This window comes from Populus nigra, chromosome 1, assembly GCF_951802175.1.
Source record: "Populus nigra chromosome 1, ddPopNigr1.1, whole genome shotgun sequence".
NCBI classification, from domain to species: domain Eukaryota; kingdom Viridiplantae; phylum Streptophyta; class Magnoliopsida; order Malpighiales; family Salicaceae; genus Populus; species Populus nigra.
In genome coordinates, this window is record NC_084852.1 from 21,944,626 (window position 1) to 21,966,623 (window position 21,998).

Below are 21,998 nucleotides of genomic sequence, written 5' to 3' on the forward strand. Positions count from 1 at the left end.
TTTAAAATTATAATTTTTTTTTAAAATACATTTAATAAAAATAATTTTAATTACGGTTTTAAAAATATATATTTTATTAAAGCTGCTGTGAGATAGATTTTTTCATGTAAAATAAATATATAAAAAAAGTTTTTATAAATAAAAAACATATTATTATAGCTTTTATAAAATTAATATTTGAAACATAATTATATATATAAGATCAAACAAAAAAATTATAACCTATTTGATGAACCATATAATGTTTTCTATAATTAAAAAATATATTTTATCCAAATAATTCCAAGACCAAACATCAGTAACAACACAGGCCCACTCAAGGGTAGAAACAAACCACACACAACCCGAACCCAAGCCCGAAACCCAATTATCGGAATTAGGGTTTCTAGGGTTTTTTTTTCTCACTGACACTCCCATTTCTCTTCCTATATAAAACGTCGCATATATAATCGCTCTAAATCCTCTCCACCAGGGTTTGTGGCCATTTTTCACAGAGAGAGACCTCAATCGGAATCAATGGCTCCCAGGAAGACACCACAGGTAACCAGAAACCCAGATCTAGTCCGAGGAATCGGCAAGTACTCGAGGTCGCAGATGTACCACAAGAGAGGTTTGTGGGCTATCAAGGCCAAAAACGGCGGTGTTTTTCCTAAACATGCCCCTAAAGCTAAAGCACCTACCTCTGCCGAGAAACCACCTAAGTTTTACCCAGCTGATGATGTCAAGAAGCCATTGCCTAACAAGCGCAAGCCGAAGCCCACCAAGCTCAGGTATCCACTTTTATCCATGTCGCTTTCTTTATGAATTCATTCTTTTGAGTTCTTAAATCTTTTAATCGATTTTGTAATTTTTCTTTTTGAGTATGCTTCTGTATTAGAATGGGGTTTTGGTTGTGTTTTCTATTGAATATTTCATTTTGAATTACAAGAGATTTATCGTGTGAGAAAGGCTGTTGATTTACAGATAGTTTTGGCTGCTAAATTCTTTGCAATGTTAATGTTGTAATCTGTTATCTTATTTGCTTTTTATATGGTGTTGTAGGGATAGTATTACTCCTGGGACTGTGTTGATCATTCTTGCTGGAAGGTTCAAGGGCAAGAGAGTTGTGTTTCTCAAGCAACTGACTTCTGGGCTGCTTCTTGTCACTGGTTAGCTTGATTTTTTATTCCCTTTCATCATTTTTATGTTTTTTCTTGTATGACAATGACATCTACCTGCTTAATTTATACTGACTGTCGTGCCGGTGCTTTAGTGGGCTTGTGCATTACTGTTTTTGTTGGGTGAAAGAAATTATTTTATTCATCATCTTAAAGCTAGTTACCTGAAATTTGGATCTGTGATTATGCTCGCATCAGTGCTTGGTTATTTACCCGGTTGATGTTCTATGCTGTTTTGAAATGGAAATTTAGTGATATGACTTAGCTTGGATGGTTTTGGGTTTGTAAAATTTTGCGATATAATTTGTTTTGTAAGGTCTTGGACTTAGTATTGCTGTTGTAACGTGGACGATTTTTTCTGTGGTTTTCCTGCTTAAAATTATGGTATTTGTTTCCTAATTGCTGCAGGACCATTTAAGATCAACGGTGTTCCTCTTAGGAGAGTCAACCAATCTTATTTGATTGCAACTTCCACCAAGGTTGACATCTCTGGGGTTAATGTGGAGAAGTTCGATGACAAATATTTTGCCAAGAAGGCTGAGAAGAAGAAGAAGAAAGGAGAGGGCAACTTCTTTGAGGCAGAGAAAGAGGTGGGTTTTGCAAGTGGTCATTAGTTAGATTTGGTTATGTTCTATTGTATTTTCTCATCTTGTCCATTCAGAAATTTATTATCATCTCATCCCATGTTACAGGGTGAGAATGCACTCCCACAAGAAAAGAAGGATGACCAGAAGTCAGTGGATGCGCAAGTCATTAAATCAATTGAGAGTGTTCCAGAATTGAAAGCATACTTGGGCGCAAGGTTTTCTCTCAAGGATGGAATGAAGCCTCATGAGCTTGTGTTTTAAAAGAAAAATTTAGGATCGTTTCTCTTGAGCTACTTTTTAATTGTATTTTGTTTGAACTTTATCTTAGCAGATGCACTCTTCTAGTGTTTTTGGCAATAGACAGCTACATGAACCTCGTATAAGGCAGCAATTGATTTTTGTTTCCCATTTTTCATTTCTTGGTGCAAGATTTTTCATGTTATTTGTTCATTAGAATTGTCAGTTGTGTAGCTTTTGCTGTTATTTTAGTGAATCTAAAACATCTCTTTTCCCTCGGGTTGTTAACATTTTTTGCTTTGGCTCGGCTCGGCTCAGCTCAAGCTGAATGAAATAGTTGGGTACCTGGCACGGCTGCGCTTTTATCAATGACTTGTCCAAGGAAAGTGGATAACATCTCTTCTATAGCTTCTCGCTCAAAATCACAGTGCAAATTGGAAAGGGAAGCCAATCAATTCCACTAGCTTTCTCGCAATGATAGCATGGCGAGTGGAAGTAGGAACAGGAGATCCGAATTTCTGTTTGAGGGTATATAAATCAATCATAAAGATGCAGTTGGTACTTGGTATCCTATCTTTCATGGATATTTTAAAAAAATCAGTTTTAATATTAAATTTATTATATTTAGAATCGTAATTTTGAGATTTTTAAGATTAAATTCCGTTTAAAATTTAATTTTTAATACTTAAAATAATTACAAATATAAAATTTCATTAAAATCTCAAAAATTTGAATTGTATAACTCGAACAAGAAGCGATTAGGGTAACGGAAAATAAGGAATATATTAAATTAGACCTCAAGCTCTACTTGCAGTCTTGCAGTATTACAGCAAGCTGTCCGTTCGAGCTGGCAATCTCTTGAAGAAATTGCTGGGCACAGAAGGTAGCTTGCTTCTAAACCTAGGATGCCGCAAATAATACAAACCAGCAACTAGAGCCACCACCCTGAAAGGAGTCACATAGAGCACCACAGCTGCACAAAGACAGAACACAATGAAAAGACTGGTTGCTCTTGGATCTCTCCAACTGAGTAGAGACTGAAATCTCTCCCCCTGTGTTGCTATGTCGCCCACTACAGTTTGGATCCTTCCTGCAACTCCTCTAAGCCTGTCATACCTCATTCGAACTATATCATGGGACTTAGAAGTTGGGAATGTGTCAAATTCCTCATCAAGTTCATCTGGTTGCACTGCTTCTGCCCATGAAAGTTTAGTGTCCATGTGAGGTGGATGCCTTGGTCGGAACCTGTAGTTCCATATTCCAATGAGGAACATGTAGAGAAAGAGAGTTGGGAGGATCAATTCTGGATACCAAATCAATATAAGAAAGAGGATATGAACCAACACTGATGTAATTGGGTTCCTCCATTGGCAAATGTCCCCAAACCAATGGCTCATAGAAAACAAACCAGAAACAAGTGACATGATTCTGAAGAAGTTGGCTTTGCTTCTTCTCATACTCCACGTGTGAGAATCCACATCTAACATGTACTCCACCACCTCTTTTCTCAGAGGTGGTTCGGCTCGGCCGAGCCTCACAGCTACGATATTCATGGCTTGGTATCTCAAATTGTCTACCTGATTGACTGTGAATGGATGCAAGTAGTGCATTTTAGGCAGCAAAGGATGCCCATAGACATATATCATGTTAGCTAGAGAGAGGGTGGTGAATCTAACTGCCAGTTGGAGCTCCCCCATTTTCTTCACACCGAGTGGGTGCAGAACAAGAAGTGGATAAGAATGAGTGTAAGTCCGATAACCTTCTAGCGTTGACAGTCTAATTCTTACCTTTCCAATTCTTGAATCTCGTGCTACATTTGCAGCAGGTGGTTTCTCGCCTCCTCCTAAATGGCAGTTGTCGAAAACTCCCAATGTTATCACTGTGCAGGGATCGTAAACTTCCCAAGTGTATTGCTCATTCCATTTTGGATTGAAAGTGTCAACGATTGTTCTTGTGCGAACCCATTTCTGGCCGTATTTAGCCACACAATAGGCATCTGTACTCCCTCGGCCATCTTTCATCTTCATTGGAAGAAGACCTTGTGCACCCAAGATTCCCACTTCTAATATCCCAACCGGCTGCTTCCAGAGCTGCCTTGCTGTTGGTCTTTGATCGCTGATGTACATTGTCGATTCATCCATTACATGGTATCCTCCTTCAAGACAAACTCTTAGATGAATCCGGCTTGAGAATTTAAGCTCTTTCCTCCTGTCAGCTTCCAAAACACCAAAACCATATTTTTCTAAATTGAACCAGCGAGAATGAACAGGCCGGTGATCTAGTCGCTTCTCAAAAATGTTGAGGGGCACGCTTATTTTCCCCAAGACATCATCTTTCAGAGGAGTCAATCGATCCTCAACAGTTAGAAAGAGCTGCTCCTCAAAAGGCTCAGCCACTACAAACACCAAATCTTCATTCCAGAGTGGGTTAGCTGTTCTAGTGGGGTGAATCTTTGTCCTGAGAATTTGATTTCCAACTTGAACTTTTACAAATACTTCTGGGAGGCGGCTTCTGTCACTTGGCACCACGTCTTGAGCTTCAATCACATTCACTCTTAGGTACCACAATTTTGGTGATACATAGACTTTTGAGCGGATGTTGAGTACACCCTCTCCATATACTGAGGCAGCATCAGAGTGCCATGCATCTGGAAAGGCTTCATCTGCCTGCGTTCCCATCCAAACCGCAAGCATAATCTCTCCTCTCACCTTCCCTTCTCCTCGTCGGTCCTCCAGTCTATACCATTGAGGAGCCAGTGGACTGTCTGGTGGAACTCTAGTTGGAACTTCATTCAAATCGAAAACTACCCTTCCAAGATAATCGTCTCTCCCCACCATTTCTTTGTCTTTGACAAAAACTTCCAGCACCGATGACTGTATTCGGTCTTTTGAGAAAGCAAAGACCTGGTTCCATTCTGGGTTCATTTTCTTCTCGAAATGCCTTGTCCTACCCTTGTAGTTCCCAAGCTTTACCTCCACATAAGGATCGCAGCTTGCAGTGATGGAGCTCGAAGGAAGATCTTTGGCTTTAACAATTCGAACATACAGGTAGGATACCTGCTCAACAAGGTCATATGTGCTTGCATATCTCTCGCCATTGATCCATCCTCTTCCCCCATATGCTCCACCACTTGGCCACCGTTCCCCTAACTGGGGGTCGGTGTCCTTCAAGTTGAAGTCATCTAGATCACTTGAATGAGCTGATGGATTAGCAGCATGCATTGTGTAAGGGGCACCGTTTGGTAGTTTCTCCACCGATTGGCTGGTTTTCTGCAGGACTTGGTGTTTGTGTACGTGTTGAGTGGTATCAGCTCTTATTTTGGCAGGTTCTTTATTACTGTTCTTTGGCTCTTTTGCAGGAAAACCGCCACTAGCTTCAGAAATTGCAGAAATCTTTTTCCCAGGCTGTTCTGTAATAGCTTCAGAAGTATGACGAATCTCTGCTCTAGGAGGAGCAGCAAGTGTTCTGCAATCACGGCCGGTATTTTCTGCAATATGAGTAATAGTGGGGAGAGAAGAACTAGAAGCAGAGGTTTCTGGTGGTTGTGGTGTATTAGATGGTGGAGGTTGTGATGGAGAGGGAAGAGGAGGAGCTTTCGATTCTGGTGAGGTATAGATTTTAAGGCCAATTTCACCTTTGACAGTTGAGAAAAACCACTTCTTTTCTAATTGGAAAGTTTGATAAACTTCGTCACCTTTCTTGACAACATTAGAACATGGAATTCTAGTTCTACCAAGGAAGTTTCGGCCAGGAATTGGTCTCCTCTCGTTGTAAACGGAAACCTCAATGGATTGGTGATGGCGGTTTTTGGTTTCATCTAGATCAAAGAGAAGTTTTTGGTTCCAAACAGGGTTGAGGTTCTTCGGGATGGTTTTGGTTTTGCTTAGTTGGTTTTGGAAATCAACTTCTACAAATGGGCTAGCTGAACCTTTTCCGTCTTTGGGCATAAGGTCATGAGCATCTACTACTTCTACCACTAGCTTCATGCTCTTTTTCTGGGTTACTTCGCTGGTGTCGGAAGCTACAGGGAAGTGACTCTATACAAGAAATCTGAAACTCAAAGTGGAAGCGAAGACGTTCTAGTCACCAAGTTACAATATAAATGGAAGGAATAGTTGGTTGGTTATTTCTCACTCACAGTAGTAGCTTTGAATTGTGAAGAAAGGAATGCTTTGATGTAGAAGCTGCCTTTGAGTTTTGTAGACAGACTAGGTTGGCCAAGAAGAGCAAAATGGAGGGAAAGAATAAGCTTTATTTAGTCTGTGGATGTAATAATCATATGCTTATTTCTCCACAAATATTATATACTGTCGCCCAGATTGCTATGAAGAACTTGAAGATAAAGTTAAATGGAAATTGGTTATTTTATTACTGGTTTCCAGATGCTTCTTGCGCATATTTCCTTCCCTTCAAAAAATTTATTGGTGCTTTTAGTAAGCTAACAAAGAATAACATTGGATCTTAATAGGATCAACTATTGCATTTTAACAGTCTTAATCTTCTCTCGTTTTCTTTTTCTTTCTACACTTGAAAGTTCGACATCTTTGACAAGAAACGGATCAGCCCTGCACCTCTCTCTCAATGTAGATATATGATGTATGGTTTTATCATGAAGCTCATCGTAACATTTGGCAAATGTGGATCCTAAGATCTGTTCATAGGTGAAGAAATTAACTTCTGTTACCACACTGATCTGATTTTCATTCGCCTACAAAAACTAATATTTTTAAATCCTGGAATAATCCTTATTAACCAGTGCCGATTTCCTTAGAAACACTTCTCACGCTTCCAGCTTAAGACATTGCATAAGGCCCTGCGTGCTGATTGTCGATGCTCAAAATTTGTAACGTAAAAGGTTCATCATATGTTGGTCATTGATTAAAGAGTAGTTTGCTTAACCCTGTGTAATTATGAACATGCCTTTCTTCAGTGGTCAGCAACACCCATGTGAAGAAAACTAAAGAGAAAAATAAAATGAGTTAAAGGTCATTGTTAGAGCTGAAAGAAGGAAAAAGTAAAACCTAAAGCTCAGGTGAGCGTGACCCTGGTGAAAGATGCCCTTTCCTATGCTGTATTCTTTTTCTTGCTTTAAAACTTATTTATTATTGTTGTTATCCCTTTGTTTAGTTAGTCCTATGTTGAAATTGCATCTGCTATCCAACTCAATTCCATTTTAAAGCCCTTAATATGGGGAGTGGAACCACTTTCTTTCATAGGGGCGATTCTCTGCCGTGGTCAAAAAGAAAGGTATGGTATCTCCTGCAAAACATACCATCCCCTCTAAGAAACAGAAAATAAAAAATGGAGGTATAAAAAGAGAAAAGAGAAGAGGGTATGTGTCTAGGAGGAGGAAGTCTGCAATACCCTTTTGCTGGATTTGATTCGAGTTTCCTACTGTTTTGCGTCCCAAGTACATGACAACATCCTATCTGTTTTGCCTGGAGAAAAGAAAAGGGAACCTCAGAAAGAATGGTTGTGTTAGGGAGAATCCATGCTTTCTCTGATGGATTGTCAAGTTACAGGACATTAATTGTTTTAATTACCAACACTTTTCAAAATTCTGGCTTTCGACATTAAGATATAATAGAGATTGGAGGGCCTAGCTCTGCGTAAGTTCTCTTCGATCAAAGATCACTATGATTGCTACCCTGAATTACTGGATAATTGCGCTTTATGTTAAGAGCAGATGAAGAAAAAGCGTGGACATATCTCTTTTAAGAATTGCTTGTCATCATGCATACGGGGGGCGGGGGGTCCTCAGCTTGAAATGAGGTGATTTTGTGCTCCATTTTCCTGGACCATAAAAACAAGCTCTTCTTGTTAGTGTAATCATAGTGCTTTTGGAAGTTCACACCTCTTCGTTGAGGAAGGAGAGAGAAGGATTTGGATTTATTTAAAAGTATATTTAGAGTTATTTTTTAAAATATTTTTTGTGTTGAAATGTATTAAAATAATATATTTTTTATTTTTTAAAAATTATTTTTAAAATTAACATATTAAAATAATTTAAAATATAAAAAAATTAATTTTTAATAAAAAAATATTAAATTTTTTTGAAATACAGGTTAACTCACATTTCTAAACAGGCTTGAAGTAATTTCAGCTCTTCACTGAACTGTTTACTTGCTTGCTATATTGACTTCTAAATTATTCCCAACTAATGGACACATTGGTATGATCTTGATAGAGTACAGTAATCCAGGGGTAATACTTTGATTTAGAGCATGGCAACCCTCAGCCTTTCAATTAGTGGCCGCGGGTCCATCTATAAGACTCATGTTCATTAGATGTTTATCACGTATTGATGTGCATATTCATCTATAATATTGATTTTATTCATATAAAATATTTTATTTATATTTAATTTATAAATTTAATGTTTAATTAATAAATTTAAATTAAAAACAAAATTCATGAAACAAAAATATTTTATAAAGAAAATTATAAAATTATTATAATTATGAGATTTCTATTTCATTAAAGTATTGTTCCTAAATATTTTTTGTCAATGTTTTATTAAAATTGAACATTAATTAGAGTTTTTAAAATCGATGTATAATATGTTCATTCTTTTATGAAAGGAAGTAGCTCCTCTTATAAACTAGGGTATAAGATATATCTTAAACTAATATACAGATACTTGTTATATTATATGTAAACTAAACTAACCCGCAAAAAAATTGTATATATGAAGAGATCACTTATGTTTATGGAAAAACTCTTGTAATAATTCAGTAAGTGATCCTTAAACTTGAGATCACTAAGTTATTTTATATAGAGAGTGTTATGTTTTGATATTGACCACACATTGTTTTAATCAAAGGTAACAAATGGGCATATATTGGGTATAACATAAACTATTTGAAGATATTTAAGTAATCAAGATAGGATTTATCATCCTAGGTGAATTAAAAAATATATTATATTTGCTCATAAATAATATTAATTGTGAAATTTTTAGTCAAAGTGGAATGAATTTCGAAAAAAATTTCAAAATCTTATTCAAAAAATTAATGATTATAATGTTGAGAACTAAAACAATTTAACAAAGTATACATACTCCATGATATAATATTTAAATTAGAACATTCATGATGAAAGGATAATAATTACACTGAGAAACTAGACATAAAAGATTAAGTCAAATCACTTATAACTTTTCTAATATTTAGGGGATCATGACAACTTACTAGACATTGTACTTGATCTTTAAATATAAATCAATCAATTATTGAATTGATAATACATTAAATTATTAATTAATTTAGGATTATGATTTATATTTGGGTTACTTATTAGAGAACCCAGTAAGTCACACATATAAGAACCATTTGTCAAAAATTAAAATGGCATAATAAATCAAGTGTGACTTAATTGTAAATAAATTTTAGAAATTGAAGATTAGAATATAATTAATATAAGGGATTACAATTTTAGACCCAAAAAAATCAAGTAAGGACTTAATTGAATAAATTTCCAAACATATCCTAAAATAATATATATGATATTATTTAAGGGGCAAATTGATATTTTGTTATTTATAGGATTTTTTAGATTTTTTTATAAATAGAATATTATGCCTCTTATTTCTTATGAGAAAAAAAGATGAGAAAAGTACAATATATACACATTTAAAATACAAAAGAAAAGAGCTAATACTCTAAAGTATAACAATCTCTCTCTCATGAAAGGGTTTAGAAGATTTTTCAGTAGTGGTTCGTGTGGATTATTGTTTAAAGCTGGACACTTGGATGACTAGTAGTTTGCGACAATTCAACTTCAAAGTAAATATTCAAATAAAAAAAAATATTTGATCTTCAAGTAATCTTTATATAAATCTTAAAAACCTCTATATTTATCTAACAGAATCCTTGAAACTCCTGAAAATTTAAATTTATTGTTTCTGTTGTGTGTGTTTGTAGGTATATCGTGAAACCGGACAAAAAGAACCAACTTGTGAGCATAAATTGTAAATACGAGGTTTGACATGTCCAAATTTTAAGTACAAGGGCTTATTGAACTAAGTTTCAAAACTCGAGGGGCTATGAGATTGATTCACCCAATATTGTTGATGTTACTCTCTAGAAGTCTCTGTTATTGTACTTTGAATCTCTAATCACTGCTCTCTTGCTCATCAGGACTTAATTCCAATTAATTGTTTCTTAGTTTAAATAATTTGGTTTGTAATAATGTATCATTTATTATTGACCTTTGGGTAAAAAGTCATTACTATTTCATTTGAAATTATAATAACTTTTATTTTTAAATACTTTTTAAAAGTAAATTTATTTGAAAAAAACATTAAATTAATGTTTTTTTATAATTTTTATGCGTTAATGTCAAAAATAAAAAAAATTATTTTAATGTATAATTAAAAAAACACTTTAAAAAAGTATTTTGAACTACAATACTAAAGGACTAAAGGGGCAGAATGACTTGAGCTTAGCCAATTTCTTTTTTTTTTTCAGGAAAAGGAGAAGTACTAATAAGTGAAAAATAATGGCTCTGAAACTAATTTTCCAAATATAATACAAGGAAAAGAAACTGTCAAAAAGAAATTATAATTTAGAAAAAAGAAGAGGAGAAAATTGGAAGGGCAATTCTGAACCAAGGAATGCATTTCACTACAAGGTTTAATTCGCATTTGGTCTCTATATTCTCAATTTTTTTATAATTTAGTTTCTTTACTTTTATTTGTTCAAATATCATCCTTTAATCAGTAACAACGTTAAATCCCATCCTTCAGTGCCCCTTTTCCTTGGAAAACTTATTTCATGTGGCCACAGATGGCAGCATCTGTTGCGCATAATGGCAGGATGAAACGCCTTTTCTTTTATGAATCATAGTCAATGGCAAAAGGAGAACATGTTTACAAAATAAAAAAGGACTAAAATTCTGCAAAATAAATACTGAAGGGATCAAATATACTATTCTTGAAAATATATTAAAATAATATTTATTCTTTTTAAAAATCATTTTAAATATTACCACATCAAAACAATATAAAAACAAAAAAAAATAACTTTAAAATAAAATTTTAAATTTTTTCAAAACCATTGATAGACTATGGTGTCAAATAAATTCTTTTCCGTCAAATAAGTTAACGGGGGGTGTTTGAAAGAATAATAGAGGTTGGTTTTTAAAGTGTTTTTTTTTTTAAAATATATTATTTTTGTTATTAATTAAAATAATTTAAAAATATTAAAAAATAAATTTTAATAAAAAACAGTTTTAATCTTTAAACGTGGTCTGTTCCGAGAGCAGAAGTAGCCATAGAAAAACAAACACAATCTAAACAGCCACTGTAGCAGAAAACAGAACCCAAGAAAGGGGCTGCCTCCAACAAAATTGGCCCTTGCCCTGGTAGCCATAGGCCCGTACGGTTCTCTCTTTCTACTTTCTACTTTCTAGATTCTGTTTTTAAAACCCCAACAAAAAAACTTCCTCCCTCCCTCCCTCTCTTAACTCCTAGAACCTTCCAATCTAAAAAATTAGGGCTTTTGTAGGGTTTAAGCCCCCATCCCTAAAATCCCTAAACCGAAAAAGAACCAAATTGCTAGAAAGATCAAGACTTTTCAAACCCTACTAAAGAACCCACCAAATGGTTCGGTCTCATAGCGCCAAGCTTGTTGGTTGGCTCGCTCGCCCTTCTCTCCCCCTTAACCTCCTCCAAGAATCTGCTAATTCCGTATGATTTTGCTTATTTATTTGCAGTTTTTTAATGAATTGCTTTAATTTACATTTTTAAGTAATGTGTTTTTTGTATTAATTGCAGGTACACAAGAGTGTATTGAATGGGAGTTATAGAAGATTAAGTACTACCACTGGGGTTTGTAATCCTGTTTGGTTTATTGGCAATTACTCTCCTAAAAATGGTAACTTGCCCTTGTGTTTCTTTCTCTTGCTCTTCCAGTGTTTTGATTTATGGGTTATTTTCAGATTCTTTGTCTGGTTTCTTAGACAGCTTATTTTTTAAACTTTTTGGTTGTTTCTGTGTATTGGGCTTCAAAAGGGAATTAATTTTACATTTTGGTGAATCTATATATTTTTCTATTTTTTCATTTTCTTTGCTATTCTTGGGGGATTTTTTTTTTGGTACTGATTTTTTTTTTAATTTCGCAGTTAACCAAACAAATTGGTTGCAATTGGGAGCTTTAAATGCGAAATTTGGTGCTACGAGGTCGATTCATGGCTCTGGTATTTCACATGTCCTGCTTTTAATATTTTGCTTTTTAAATTTACCCTGGACTATATTTAGTACAAGTTTTCATTTGTTGAAGTGCAATTGCTGTAACATTTATGCTGTTGCTGCTTACTATCGTTTTATTCTAAAATATTTCCTCGGCATTTTGTGTGGCTAACAATGTATGTTTTATATCTTTTTTTTTCTGGTCAGTTCATATGTCGAGAGATTATTATGATGTACTTGGTGCTAGCAAGAATGCTAGTGCATCTGATATAAAGAAAGCTTATTATGGGGTAGGTTTTCTTTTCATTATTTGTCCTAATCTTGCATATTTCAGTCCAAATAATGCAACTCTCAAGCTTTATTTCTTTTAATTTGGGTGTTAGGACTGCTTATGGGGTAGATTTTCTTTTCATTATTTTTCCTAATCGTGCATATTTCAGTCCAAATAATACAACTCTCATGCATTATTTCTTTTAATTTGGGTGTTAGGTCGGCATGTTAATGTTTTTTCTTTATACTGTGATAGGATTACAGCTTTTACTTTGCAACTTTTTCTTTTTTTTAAGCTTTGTGTAATTTGTCTTCTGATTTCACTTTAGCACCATTCTGCAGCTGGCAAAGAAGCTCCATCCTGATACAAACAAAGACGATCCTGAAGCCGAAAAGAAGTTTCAAGAAGTTTCAAAGGCCTATGAGGTAAATTTTGCAGACCAGAATTTTTGTCCCTTCCTCTAACCGAGTTACATAGAATACTGAATGGAGAAACTTTTGTTTGTTTTGGTTGCAGGTTTTGAAAGATGACCAAAAGCGGGAACAATATGATCAGGTTTCATATTTAATTTTAACTGTGTTTATATTATTAAATAAGTGGAAAATGAATGTCTGTATAACTCATAACCAAGTAACATACAGTATTAATGAATGATCGAAAACATGGGCAGTATGAGTGCTTATAAGAGGAGAGGATTTACATACAATATAAGTGAGAGGTTTATAGCTCATCACATGGTTGCTCTTAATTGGGAATTGTTACATGCATAAATATTGAAACCCCCCTATTCAGAATTATAACTAGCCAATAGAGTAAGATGTCTTATGTAGTTGTTTACTTGCCTAGTCTAGGGATAGTATATAGGATAAGGTCAACTGGTGAAATAAATCCAAAAAACTTGGCAGGGCGACAACTAATTAGCACCATCCAGAAGCTCTACCACAGTGAAAAATGGAAAGGTTATAGTTTATAATGGATAGGTCATTGTTGTTAAAATGATCTTGGATTTTGTTTCTTAGTGCCCCTCGCCGTGATAATTTTACTTGAGTAGTCAACTGTCAACCTGCAAAAGCAATTTCCGTTTGTAATCTCAAGAATTTGTCAAGCCTTGTGTGCCTGACCCAGCCAACAAAAAAGTTGTATTTTCAAATAGGAGTTGCTAACTTCTTACCAAAAAAACAATCAATCTTGCAGGTATAAATTGCATCTGTTCTAGCTTAACAATTGGGCATCATCTGGAAGATTAGGGAATTTTAGGGTCACTTAGGTTAGCTAGTCCCCAACAGGTAGGCCAAGATAACAGGTAATTACTTTTTCAAAAAGAAGAAAAAGAATTGAAGCTTCCATGCACTCGATCGCAAATATGTGAAAAGGTCATTCATTTCGCCCTGTTAGCCTGAAAGTATACCCTCCCCCGGTGGTGTATGTTAAACTTCTGCTTGCCTTTTATTCTATACAACATGCGCGTCTTTGAATTTTATCATTCATTTTGGCCTGGGGATGAAGTTCACATACTTTGCAAAGTTTTAAGAAAAAAGAATATCAACCTTTGCATGCATCTGCCATATTCTCTCGTTATCTGTCCCCCTTTTTTTCCTCTTTGAAGGTACTCTATCCATAGAATATGCTGAAATTCTCTTCCTTGCAATTTCTTTTTTTCTTTTTTTCTTTAATCATATGTAATGTAATGACCCTCTTCTGTTAATATCTATATTGATGTTTGTTATATTTGCAAACTTATAGCTAGGCCATGACGCATTTGAAAACCAGGATAACTATCAGCCTGGTGGACCAGGATTTGAGAGTCCATTTGGGGACTTCAGAATGGAAGATGTAATTACTCTCCAGCTTCTTTTCCTTTGTTTTGATTCTGTCATATTTAATTGTTTCTCTTTGATAGTCAATTATCTTGTGGTTTTATTCTGCTCGTATCCAAATCTTAAATTAAATAAGAGCAGCCTTTTCTTAGGGTGAGAATTTACATTCTGTGTAGTTACAGACTCTTGGAGTTTGTTGGGTCCTTGTTATGCCTCCAAAACTATTAAGCCAGCAGTGCAATTAAAATCGTTTCACTGCATTGCAGTAAATGACCTTATGTATGATTCTTTCTTATAAAATTGCCACACAATGGATGTTTAATGCAATATGAGGAGAGATATATTTGTCACTGCCTTTTTTCTTCCTTTTTTTTTAGTGGGGGTGGTTTGGGTCTTCTCTGTATTTTTTTCCCTCTCTAAACAATGGATTTTCACAGTTGATGAACTTTACATGTTTTTTTGTGCATGACACCACACTTGCTTTGATGGAGATCAGATATTCAGCAATGTATTTAGACAGAATGTCGCTGGCCAAGATGTCAAGGTTCTTAGAATTTCCATCACGTTGATTGGTGCTCTCTTTTTTGGCTTAGAATTAATGTTGACTTTCAGTTTCTTTTTAAAACCATCATGGATAGGTTTCTGTTGAACTTTCCTTCATGGAAGCTGTTCAGGGATGCACCAAAACTATCACATTTCAGACCGATGTGCCTTGTGAAACTTGTGGTTTGTTTATCTTCACTTGATAGCATTTACAAACATCATGACTTCAGTTTTTCCTTTTTTTGTGAGATTTATGTTTTCATAACTGCAGCTCTCTTGTAATTTCTTAAGAATGCGTGGTCCTGTTTTTTTTTTTTTTTTGCATTTTCCAAGGTGGAGAAGGTGTTCCTCCTGGAGTGAAACCTCAAATGTGTAAACGCTGTAAAGGCAGAGGGATGGTTAGTCTTACTTGCTGAAGACCATGTTTGATGATGTTACTTATTCAGGAAATACTGGGTGTTTTCCCCAACTAACATGTAACATTTCCTACATTTGCAGATATCTATGCAAAAAGGGTTTTTCAGTTTTCAGCAGACATGTGATCAATGTGGTGGAACTGGGCAAACTTTTTCGGTACGGGAATCAATATCTGTTTTTATCTGGGGTCTGCAAGTCTTCTTTAAATAATTTTAGGAAATGTTGATTTTTAATGAGCAAAATTCTGGGAAACATTAAAAACTTTTCTTTGTTAATGAAACAACCTGATAAGGTATTACTTCATACATGGGCACTAGTGAAGAATTTTTATTTTAAACTGTTGTGCATGATTGCATTAATTTTGGCTTCTGAATTCCTGCAATCTGGCAGCTTTGATCAACTTTGGCAATGCATTTTTAAACAATTCTTCCAAAATTTGATGATATGATGGGTCTAAGTCCCTTGGTTTTGTTTTTTAATATTAATGCATATGCTTTACTGCTGTTGGTGTCAGAGCTTCTGCAGGTCTTGCCATGGACACACAGTAGTGAGAGGATCAAAGACAATTTCGTTGAACATTCCAACAGGTTTGTTTGTTGATCTTGAATCATCTTGTTAAATTTCCGGTCTTGTACAATATTGTGGTCTTATTTTCTGCCCAAGGTTAGCGCTCTTACATGCTCCACACAATGTGGTCTTGTAATGGTACATCATAGTTATTTTTGTTGTTTCTCACATTAGGCATCTCATATGAAACAAAGGATAGTGTGGTTGTTTCCTTGAGTGCTTTTCTAGATTTGTTAGTTATGGTACCAAAAGCAGTAAGAAGCTAAATAAACCAGAGATGTGAACTTCAAGTTTCCATTCAAGCTCGAGTTCTTGGGTGCTCGAATGAACCATGAAGTTACAGAAATAAAAAATGAAGGCTAGATTAGTTTCAACAATTATATTTAGGTATCTACTATTTGTGGAACAGAAGAACCCTAAACAATGATAGCAATGAGTCAGGGCTTTTGTTTAATCTGACAAATAAACTCCTCTATCATCCTAACACCATTTATGAAATAAAATATAAAATTGACAGATTTCCTTTTAAAAAAACTAGATTAGGTAAGGTTAAATTAGGAGCTTCAATACCCTTCAAGATTTACTACAGTACACTAGCTTTCCTGCAGACCGGTGTGATAATGCAATTGCTCATAACAAACTTTCTTTGATCTTGGACATTGTCTTTCTTATTGGTATTCTGGAAGACAGGTGTAACTCTGGTTGAGTTGTTTTGGAGGGAATTGTTTTTAGAACAAATCAATCTTGCTTTTTTAAAAAAAAGAGACTTGCACAGACTTTCCATGTGAATTGAACGGAACCATTTTAGATCTGCTTATTTGTTTTCTCTGGCTGTCAAAATGATTCTTATTCCTTAGAATTGAATTTGGAATTTGGACTAAAAGAAAGTCTCTTTAATTGATTTAAAATATGTAAAGAAAGAGGGATGCAGACATGGTTTCTCATGTACCAAACGTAGTTTCCTGGTGTTGAACATGCTACTGGTGTGAAAATAGAGTAAAAAGTCCTTGAGTGGATAAATGGGGGATAAAGTTGACTGCTTTCTGTCTTAAAACAGATAATTTCTTTCCAGTCATTATTTTTACACCCAGACATTTATTAGGGATAATATATAGATAGGGACATTATCAAGTGAGCTCAACTTCTGATTTCTGGAAACACTCATGAAAATGGTCTATATATTCGATTGCCCATTTTCCCATGTGGAACTTTTTGCTGGATTTGGTGATTAAATTTGAGTTTCTTGACATCTGCAGGAGTGGATGACAATGAGACTATGAAGATCCATAAAAGTGGTGGAGCAGACCCAGAGAAAAATCAACCTGGCGATCTCTATGTGACAATCAAGGTAATTCAACTTGTTTAATGTTTTTGTGGTGCTATTTTTGTGTGTTACCTATTTCTTTGCTTCCTAGTGTGATGTTTTAGGATGTAGTGTGGAGATAAAGGATAATAACATTTCCTGACAGCATTATTTAGCATGATGTTGTTTTATATGATTTTGTTATTTATTTATTTGTATGGATGGCTTTTCCTCTTACTGCATTTTCATGGCATAACGAGCAGACTATGCAGCTTTTAGTTTTCACATTGCCTTCTTGCTGGCAAACTCTTGGATGAGTTTTGTTTCTTTATTTTGTTTTAAATGGTTATTCAGTGGTCATTGATTGCTTGGCAAGCTGGATGGGGGAATCAAGAAAGAGAATAGTGTGACATGGATGGTAGATTCACCTTGTCTTCTGAATTTTATGCAGGGTAATGACAACATTTGAAAGATGAATAGAAAGTGAGCGTTTTAAGGAAAAAATATCTTTTTTTAAGTTGTCCTTTTCCACTGTGAATGATCTCCTGGCTCTCTGAAATTTTAGTTTTTTGGTGGTTTGCTTTCTCTTTCTTTCATTTGTTTTGCTCTCTTTGCTTGTGTACTTCTAGTGTGCTTAGACTGTCTAGTCACCTGTGATGCTTGTCAACTTCCTCTGATCTTATTGCAGCTATTTCATTTTCCATGTTATTGAAGTCGTTATTTTCCTCCCCCCACAGGTCCGGGAAGACCCTGTCTTCCGCAGAGAAGGCTCTAACATTCATGTTGATGCTGTTTTGGGCATTACTCAGGTAAAACCCTTTGTGTTTCACGGTCCTAGAAAAATACTAGATTCTAATGAACGGGAATCCTTTCCTGTTTGCTATGTGGTTCAGTACATTTCAAGGTTCTCATTTACAAATTCCTTTGTTAGCTTGAGATATGGGTTATACTTGTATGTTTATTTTTTAAATAAAGTGTGGCTCTCGGTTCAGATGGTCTTCTTGCAGAAACATATAGAATTTGCAGCTTGTTTTGATATATACCTATTATAAATCATAACTATTTAGTATTTATGCCTAATGCAAAATTCATTCAATTGCTATTTGCAGGCAATTTTGGGGGGAACCATCCAGGTTCCAACTCTCACAGGAGATGTTGTGCTTAAGGTTTGTTGGAAATCATTTTGCATGATTTGATTTTTCTAAAAAATAAACCAACTCATCTTACCTTAACCTGTTATATATTTTCAGGTACGCCCTGGCACCCAACCTGGCCAAAAGGTGGTTCTGAAGAATAAAGGTGAGATGAAAGCCAGTTCTTGCTCTCCTTACACCTGTCTTAGATAGCTTTCGGTGCTATATTCCTGCTGGAGGTTATCTTGTTAGCATACCTCCAAGCTTATGGTTTAAAATTTTTTAAGTGGCTTTTGTTTCCTTATCCTAGATCTTATCCAAGAATCTGCTGTAATTTTTTGTTAAATACTGAATTAATGGTGATAAATTTGGAAAAGCCTCAGTAGTTTGTTGTGGTTCTCAGGGATGTTCCTTACTCCTTCATGTGTGCGGTATGCTACTCTGCTTTTGTCTGTGATGAAGTAAGAATTTTGTTGTATTTCCTGACAGGGATAAAAGCACGGGGATCGTATTCATTTGGTGATGAGTTTGTGCACTTCAATGTCAGCATTCCATTGTGAGTTGGTCTTTTCTTTGTCAATTTATTTAACTCTGCTCAACTTTTGGATGTGTTTGCTGCTCTGCCCACTACTAGAAATGGATGGATGAAGAATTATATAGAGATTTTAAGTTCTGTTTTGCCCATAATTTTTGGATGGTGTGTATGGGCAATGCATAATATATGATAACTATAGCCATCCTTTTGGCTCCTTAGTTTTTCAAGTGGTAGGCAATACCTTTACAGAAAACATATTTTGCTACAGAAATTTGACCCCAAGACAGCGTGAATTGATTGAGGAGTTTGCCAAAGAAGAACATGGTGAATACGAAAAACGTGCTGTTGGAGCATCTGGGTGAGACCAGGGTAATATTTTCTTCTGCTCATCATCCCATTTTATTGCTTAGAAGATTATGCAACACAAGAGAATGATAAAGGACAGGAAAAAGGTCAATGGTAATAACCATCCTGTTTCAGAAGTTTTGTAGGAGAAAAGTTGAGATGTATCTGACTTTCTATTTATTTTGGATGGTGTGTTTCCCCCCAGCAAATCACCATCCCCATTTGAGACAAAATGGTAGCCTTCCAACGGAATAGCTTGACTCTGTACATATATTATATTTTGTAGTTTGTACCACAATTATTTTTGCCCCCTCTTATTTTGGATGAATTACAAGAATGATTGTGAAGCTGGTTCGTGCATCCATGCATTCGGCATTCAATTGAAGAGGTGTCAAGCTTGTGATACATTCGCTGATTTATATTTGTATGGTAACATTTACTTAACTCGTTGGTTCTGATGGTTATGGTCTTGAAGAAACAAAGCCTTTCTTTCTTGTTTAGAAAATGATTAATAATCAGCTGCCCCTTCTCCTAAAGTTTAATTCTTGAATCTCTTGCAATTTAACAATAATATGAGCGCTGCACATTTTGGTGGCAGATAAAAAAAAGGGCACGTGTCTGCGTTTCCCTTGGATTTGTAATTTCTAAGGATGGTAGTTTAATCTAATCTGAACCAAGTAGATATCAATTTGATATTTACCGGTGAATAATAGATAGATAGGGTATATATTTACGTCCAAATATAATCTAAAATATATATTTATTCTATATAGATATATTCGAAGAACATTTATATTTTTTTTAATATAATATGAGTTTTATATAAATTATTTTATTTTTTATTGAATAATAAATAATAATTAGATAACATCATCTCAAAACTTGATAAACTAAGTTTATAAATATTTAAATTTTTTACTCGTTATTCTTAATCAATAAATAATGAATAGGACTTGATAAACTAAGTTTATAAATATTTAAATTTCTTATTATTCTTAATCGATAAATAATGAATAGGACATGGTAAATATTCTGTCATCCCAACAATATCAGTCTAAGCTTTGAAGTGCTCGGCTTGTTCAAGTGTGGTTGGGCTATTATCTTTACTATTGGGGAACCTATTTGGTGCTTGTCTGGTGTAGAGATGCATCTAGCTTGACAAGAGGTCAGTTTTCCCTTCTTTCATTGGAACTCGAAATCACTTACCAGCACTGTTTTAAAATGGGGATTTTACCATCCAAATCATAATTGGACTCCATTAAACCTTAATAGAGTTTTGAATGGGTATGCAGTTTGATTTAGTGCTGTTAGAATTTCAGATGGATTTTGTATATCAACCTGGATGCCTGTTGGTACCCAATTAAAATGTTAGAATGTTCTTGATATTATTTCACTATAGTGAACACTATGTAATATTCACCCTTCACAAAACATTCACAAAACATTATGGATCATCTTGTTTATTTTTTTAAAAAAAATCATCTTGATCCTCAAAGTTTTATTTTGGCTGATTTGATTTTGATTGAAGGCCAATTAATTTGGATTTTTTAGGTAAGGATGGAATTGAAAGAAAAAGAACCGAAATTAAAAATGACTCAAACATGAGTGGCATGCCAGAAGTTTCAGGAAAGATACACTTTGATTCTCTAACTTTAAAAATAACATAAATTATACGATTTTAGTGCCTTTTTTTTTTCAAATTCAATTTTGATAAAAAAGTTAATTTTTATTTTATTTTTTAGTCCCTGATTAAGAGAAGAGAAAACAATCACTAGATTCTAGTGATAGAGAAAGAAAATACCGTTGACACTGATTTAGGCTATCAAAATAGTCGATGTTTGTGCCAAATGCTTTCATTTGATGAGGGGAATTTATATTAGGTGTTTTTTTACCTTAAAATTTCATGAAAAAATAGATCTGAGTTTGATTTGATTTTTGATTTCAGGGTTTTTTTTTTGGGATGGTTTTTGGTTTTTTTTTAGGCCTTGAATAGGTTTATCATAGTTCTTAAGGTGTTTTGGGTCAAAATGGATTTAAAAACAGGTTTTTAAGTAAAAAACTTAAGTCTTAATTTTTCGGCCACCACATTAGACGACTCGACGTCTATTTTTTTTTTCTCAAAAACTTTGGGGTGGATGATCATCCGTCCTAGTTGCAATAAAAAAATTTTAAGGGCCTAATTTCACGGGCCTTGACGACATGGGTTGGGCGGGTTGCTTGGCCTTTGCTTTTTCTTTTTCCTAAATTATTTTTTAAAAAAATTAATGCTTTTTTCTATGAATTTTTTCTCTAATTTTTTTTGTTTATATTTATATTAATACTCCTTTTCTCTTTTATTTTATTTAAAAAATTTCTTTTAAATGATATTTATTTTCTTTGTTATGCATTTAAATTCTAAAGATTTTTTCTAATTCATATATAATTTTTTTAAAATCTTTTTTATAGAAGAATTTTAGTTTTAAAATTTTATAATGAAAATCTAATAAATTTATTTATGGTGGACACAGTTTTATGTTGTAAAGGCATGGCTAATAGACTTCAAGAAATGATCCCAAGTAGTGTAGGGATAAGCTTTTTCTTGCAGAGCGTTGCCATTTCTAATTACACGAATGAGTTAACAATTAAATACCTTAAAAGGTGTTTAAATATGAGATTTAAATTACTCAACAAATTAACCTCGCGCGTGGAGTATCATCCCACATCCTATTTTACTTTATTTCTTGCCTAAAAAAATTATTCTTTGCTCCCATTTTTAGCAATCAAGTTTAATGCAAGTCGTTCACATCAGATTAGGAAAATCATAACAAATTATCCCCTCGATAACTTCATGAATTCGAATACCTGCAGCCAGCCACAATTTAATGGAGGAATGAGCCCAGGACAATTTTCTAGACGAC

At 34.5% G+C, this 21,998-nt stretch overlaps 3 protein-coding genes across 3 annotated transcripts; 2 read left to right on the forward strand and 1 right to left on the reverse strand.

Annotated features, from left to right (window-relative positions):
* The first annotated feature begins 413 nt into the window (after positions 1–413).
* Positions 414–2,159, forward strand: LOC133680710 (large ribosomal subunit protein eL6-like). The gene is made up of 4 exons (XM_062103721.1): positions 414–770; positions 1,042–1,148; positions 1,566–1,747; positions 1,850–2,159. Exons 1-4 carry the CDS (start codon positions 517–519, stop codon positions 2,003–2,005), a joined length of 699 nt encoding a protein of 232 aa, XP_061959705.1. The 5' UTR covers positions 414–516; the 3' UTR covers positions 2,006–2,159.
* A 580-nt stretch (positions 2,160–2,739) lies between these two features.
* Positions 2,740–6,258, reverse strand: LOC133702255 (FT-interacting protein 1). The gene has a single exon (XM_062126561.1). It carries the CDS (start codon positions 5,965–5,967, stop codon positions 2,806–2,808), a length of 3,162 nt encoding a protein of 1,053 aa, XP_061982545.1. The 5' UTR covers positions 5,968–6,258; the 3' UTR covers positions 2,740–2,805.
* A 4,982-nt stretch (positions 6,259–11,240) lies between these two features.
* Positions 11,241–19,545, forward strand: LOC133691887 (chaperone protein dnaJ GFA2, mitochondrial). The gene is made up of 18 exons (XM_062112540.1): positions 11,241–11,669; positions 11,757–11,856; positions 12,104–12,178; positions 12,378–12,460; positions 12,783–12,866; positions 12,958–12,996; positions 14,185–14,274; positions 14,755–14,802; positions 14,897–14,984; positions 15,135–15,199; positions 15,300–15,374; positions 15,733–15,805; positions 17,042–17,133; positions 17,826–17,897; positions 18,198–18,254; positions 18,339–18,387; positions 18,711–18,777; positions 19,025–19,545. Exons 1-18 carry the CDS (start codon positions 11,583–11,585, stop codon positions 19,116–19,118), a joined length of 1,338 nt encoding a protein of 445 aa, XP_061968524.1. The 5' UTR covers positions 11,241–11,582; the 3' UTR covers positions 19,119–19,545.
* Positions 19,546–21,998: the final 2,453 nt, after the last annotated feature.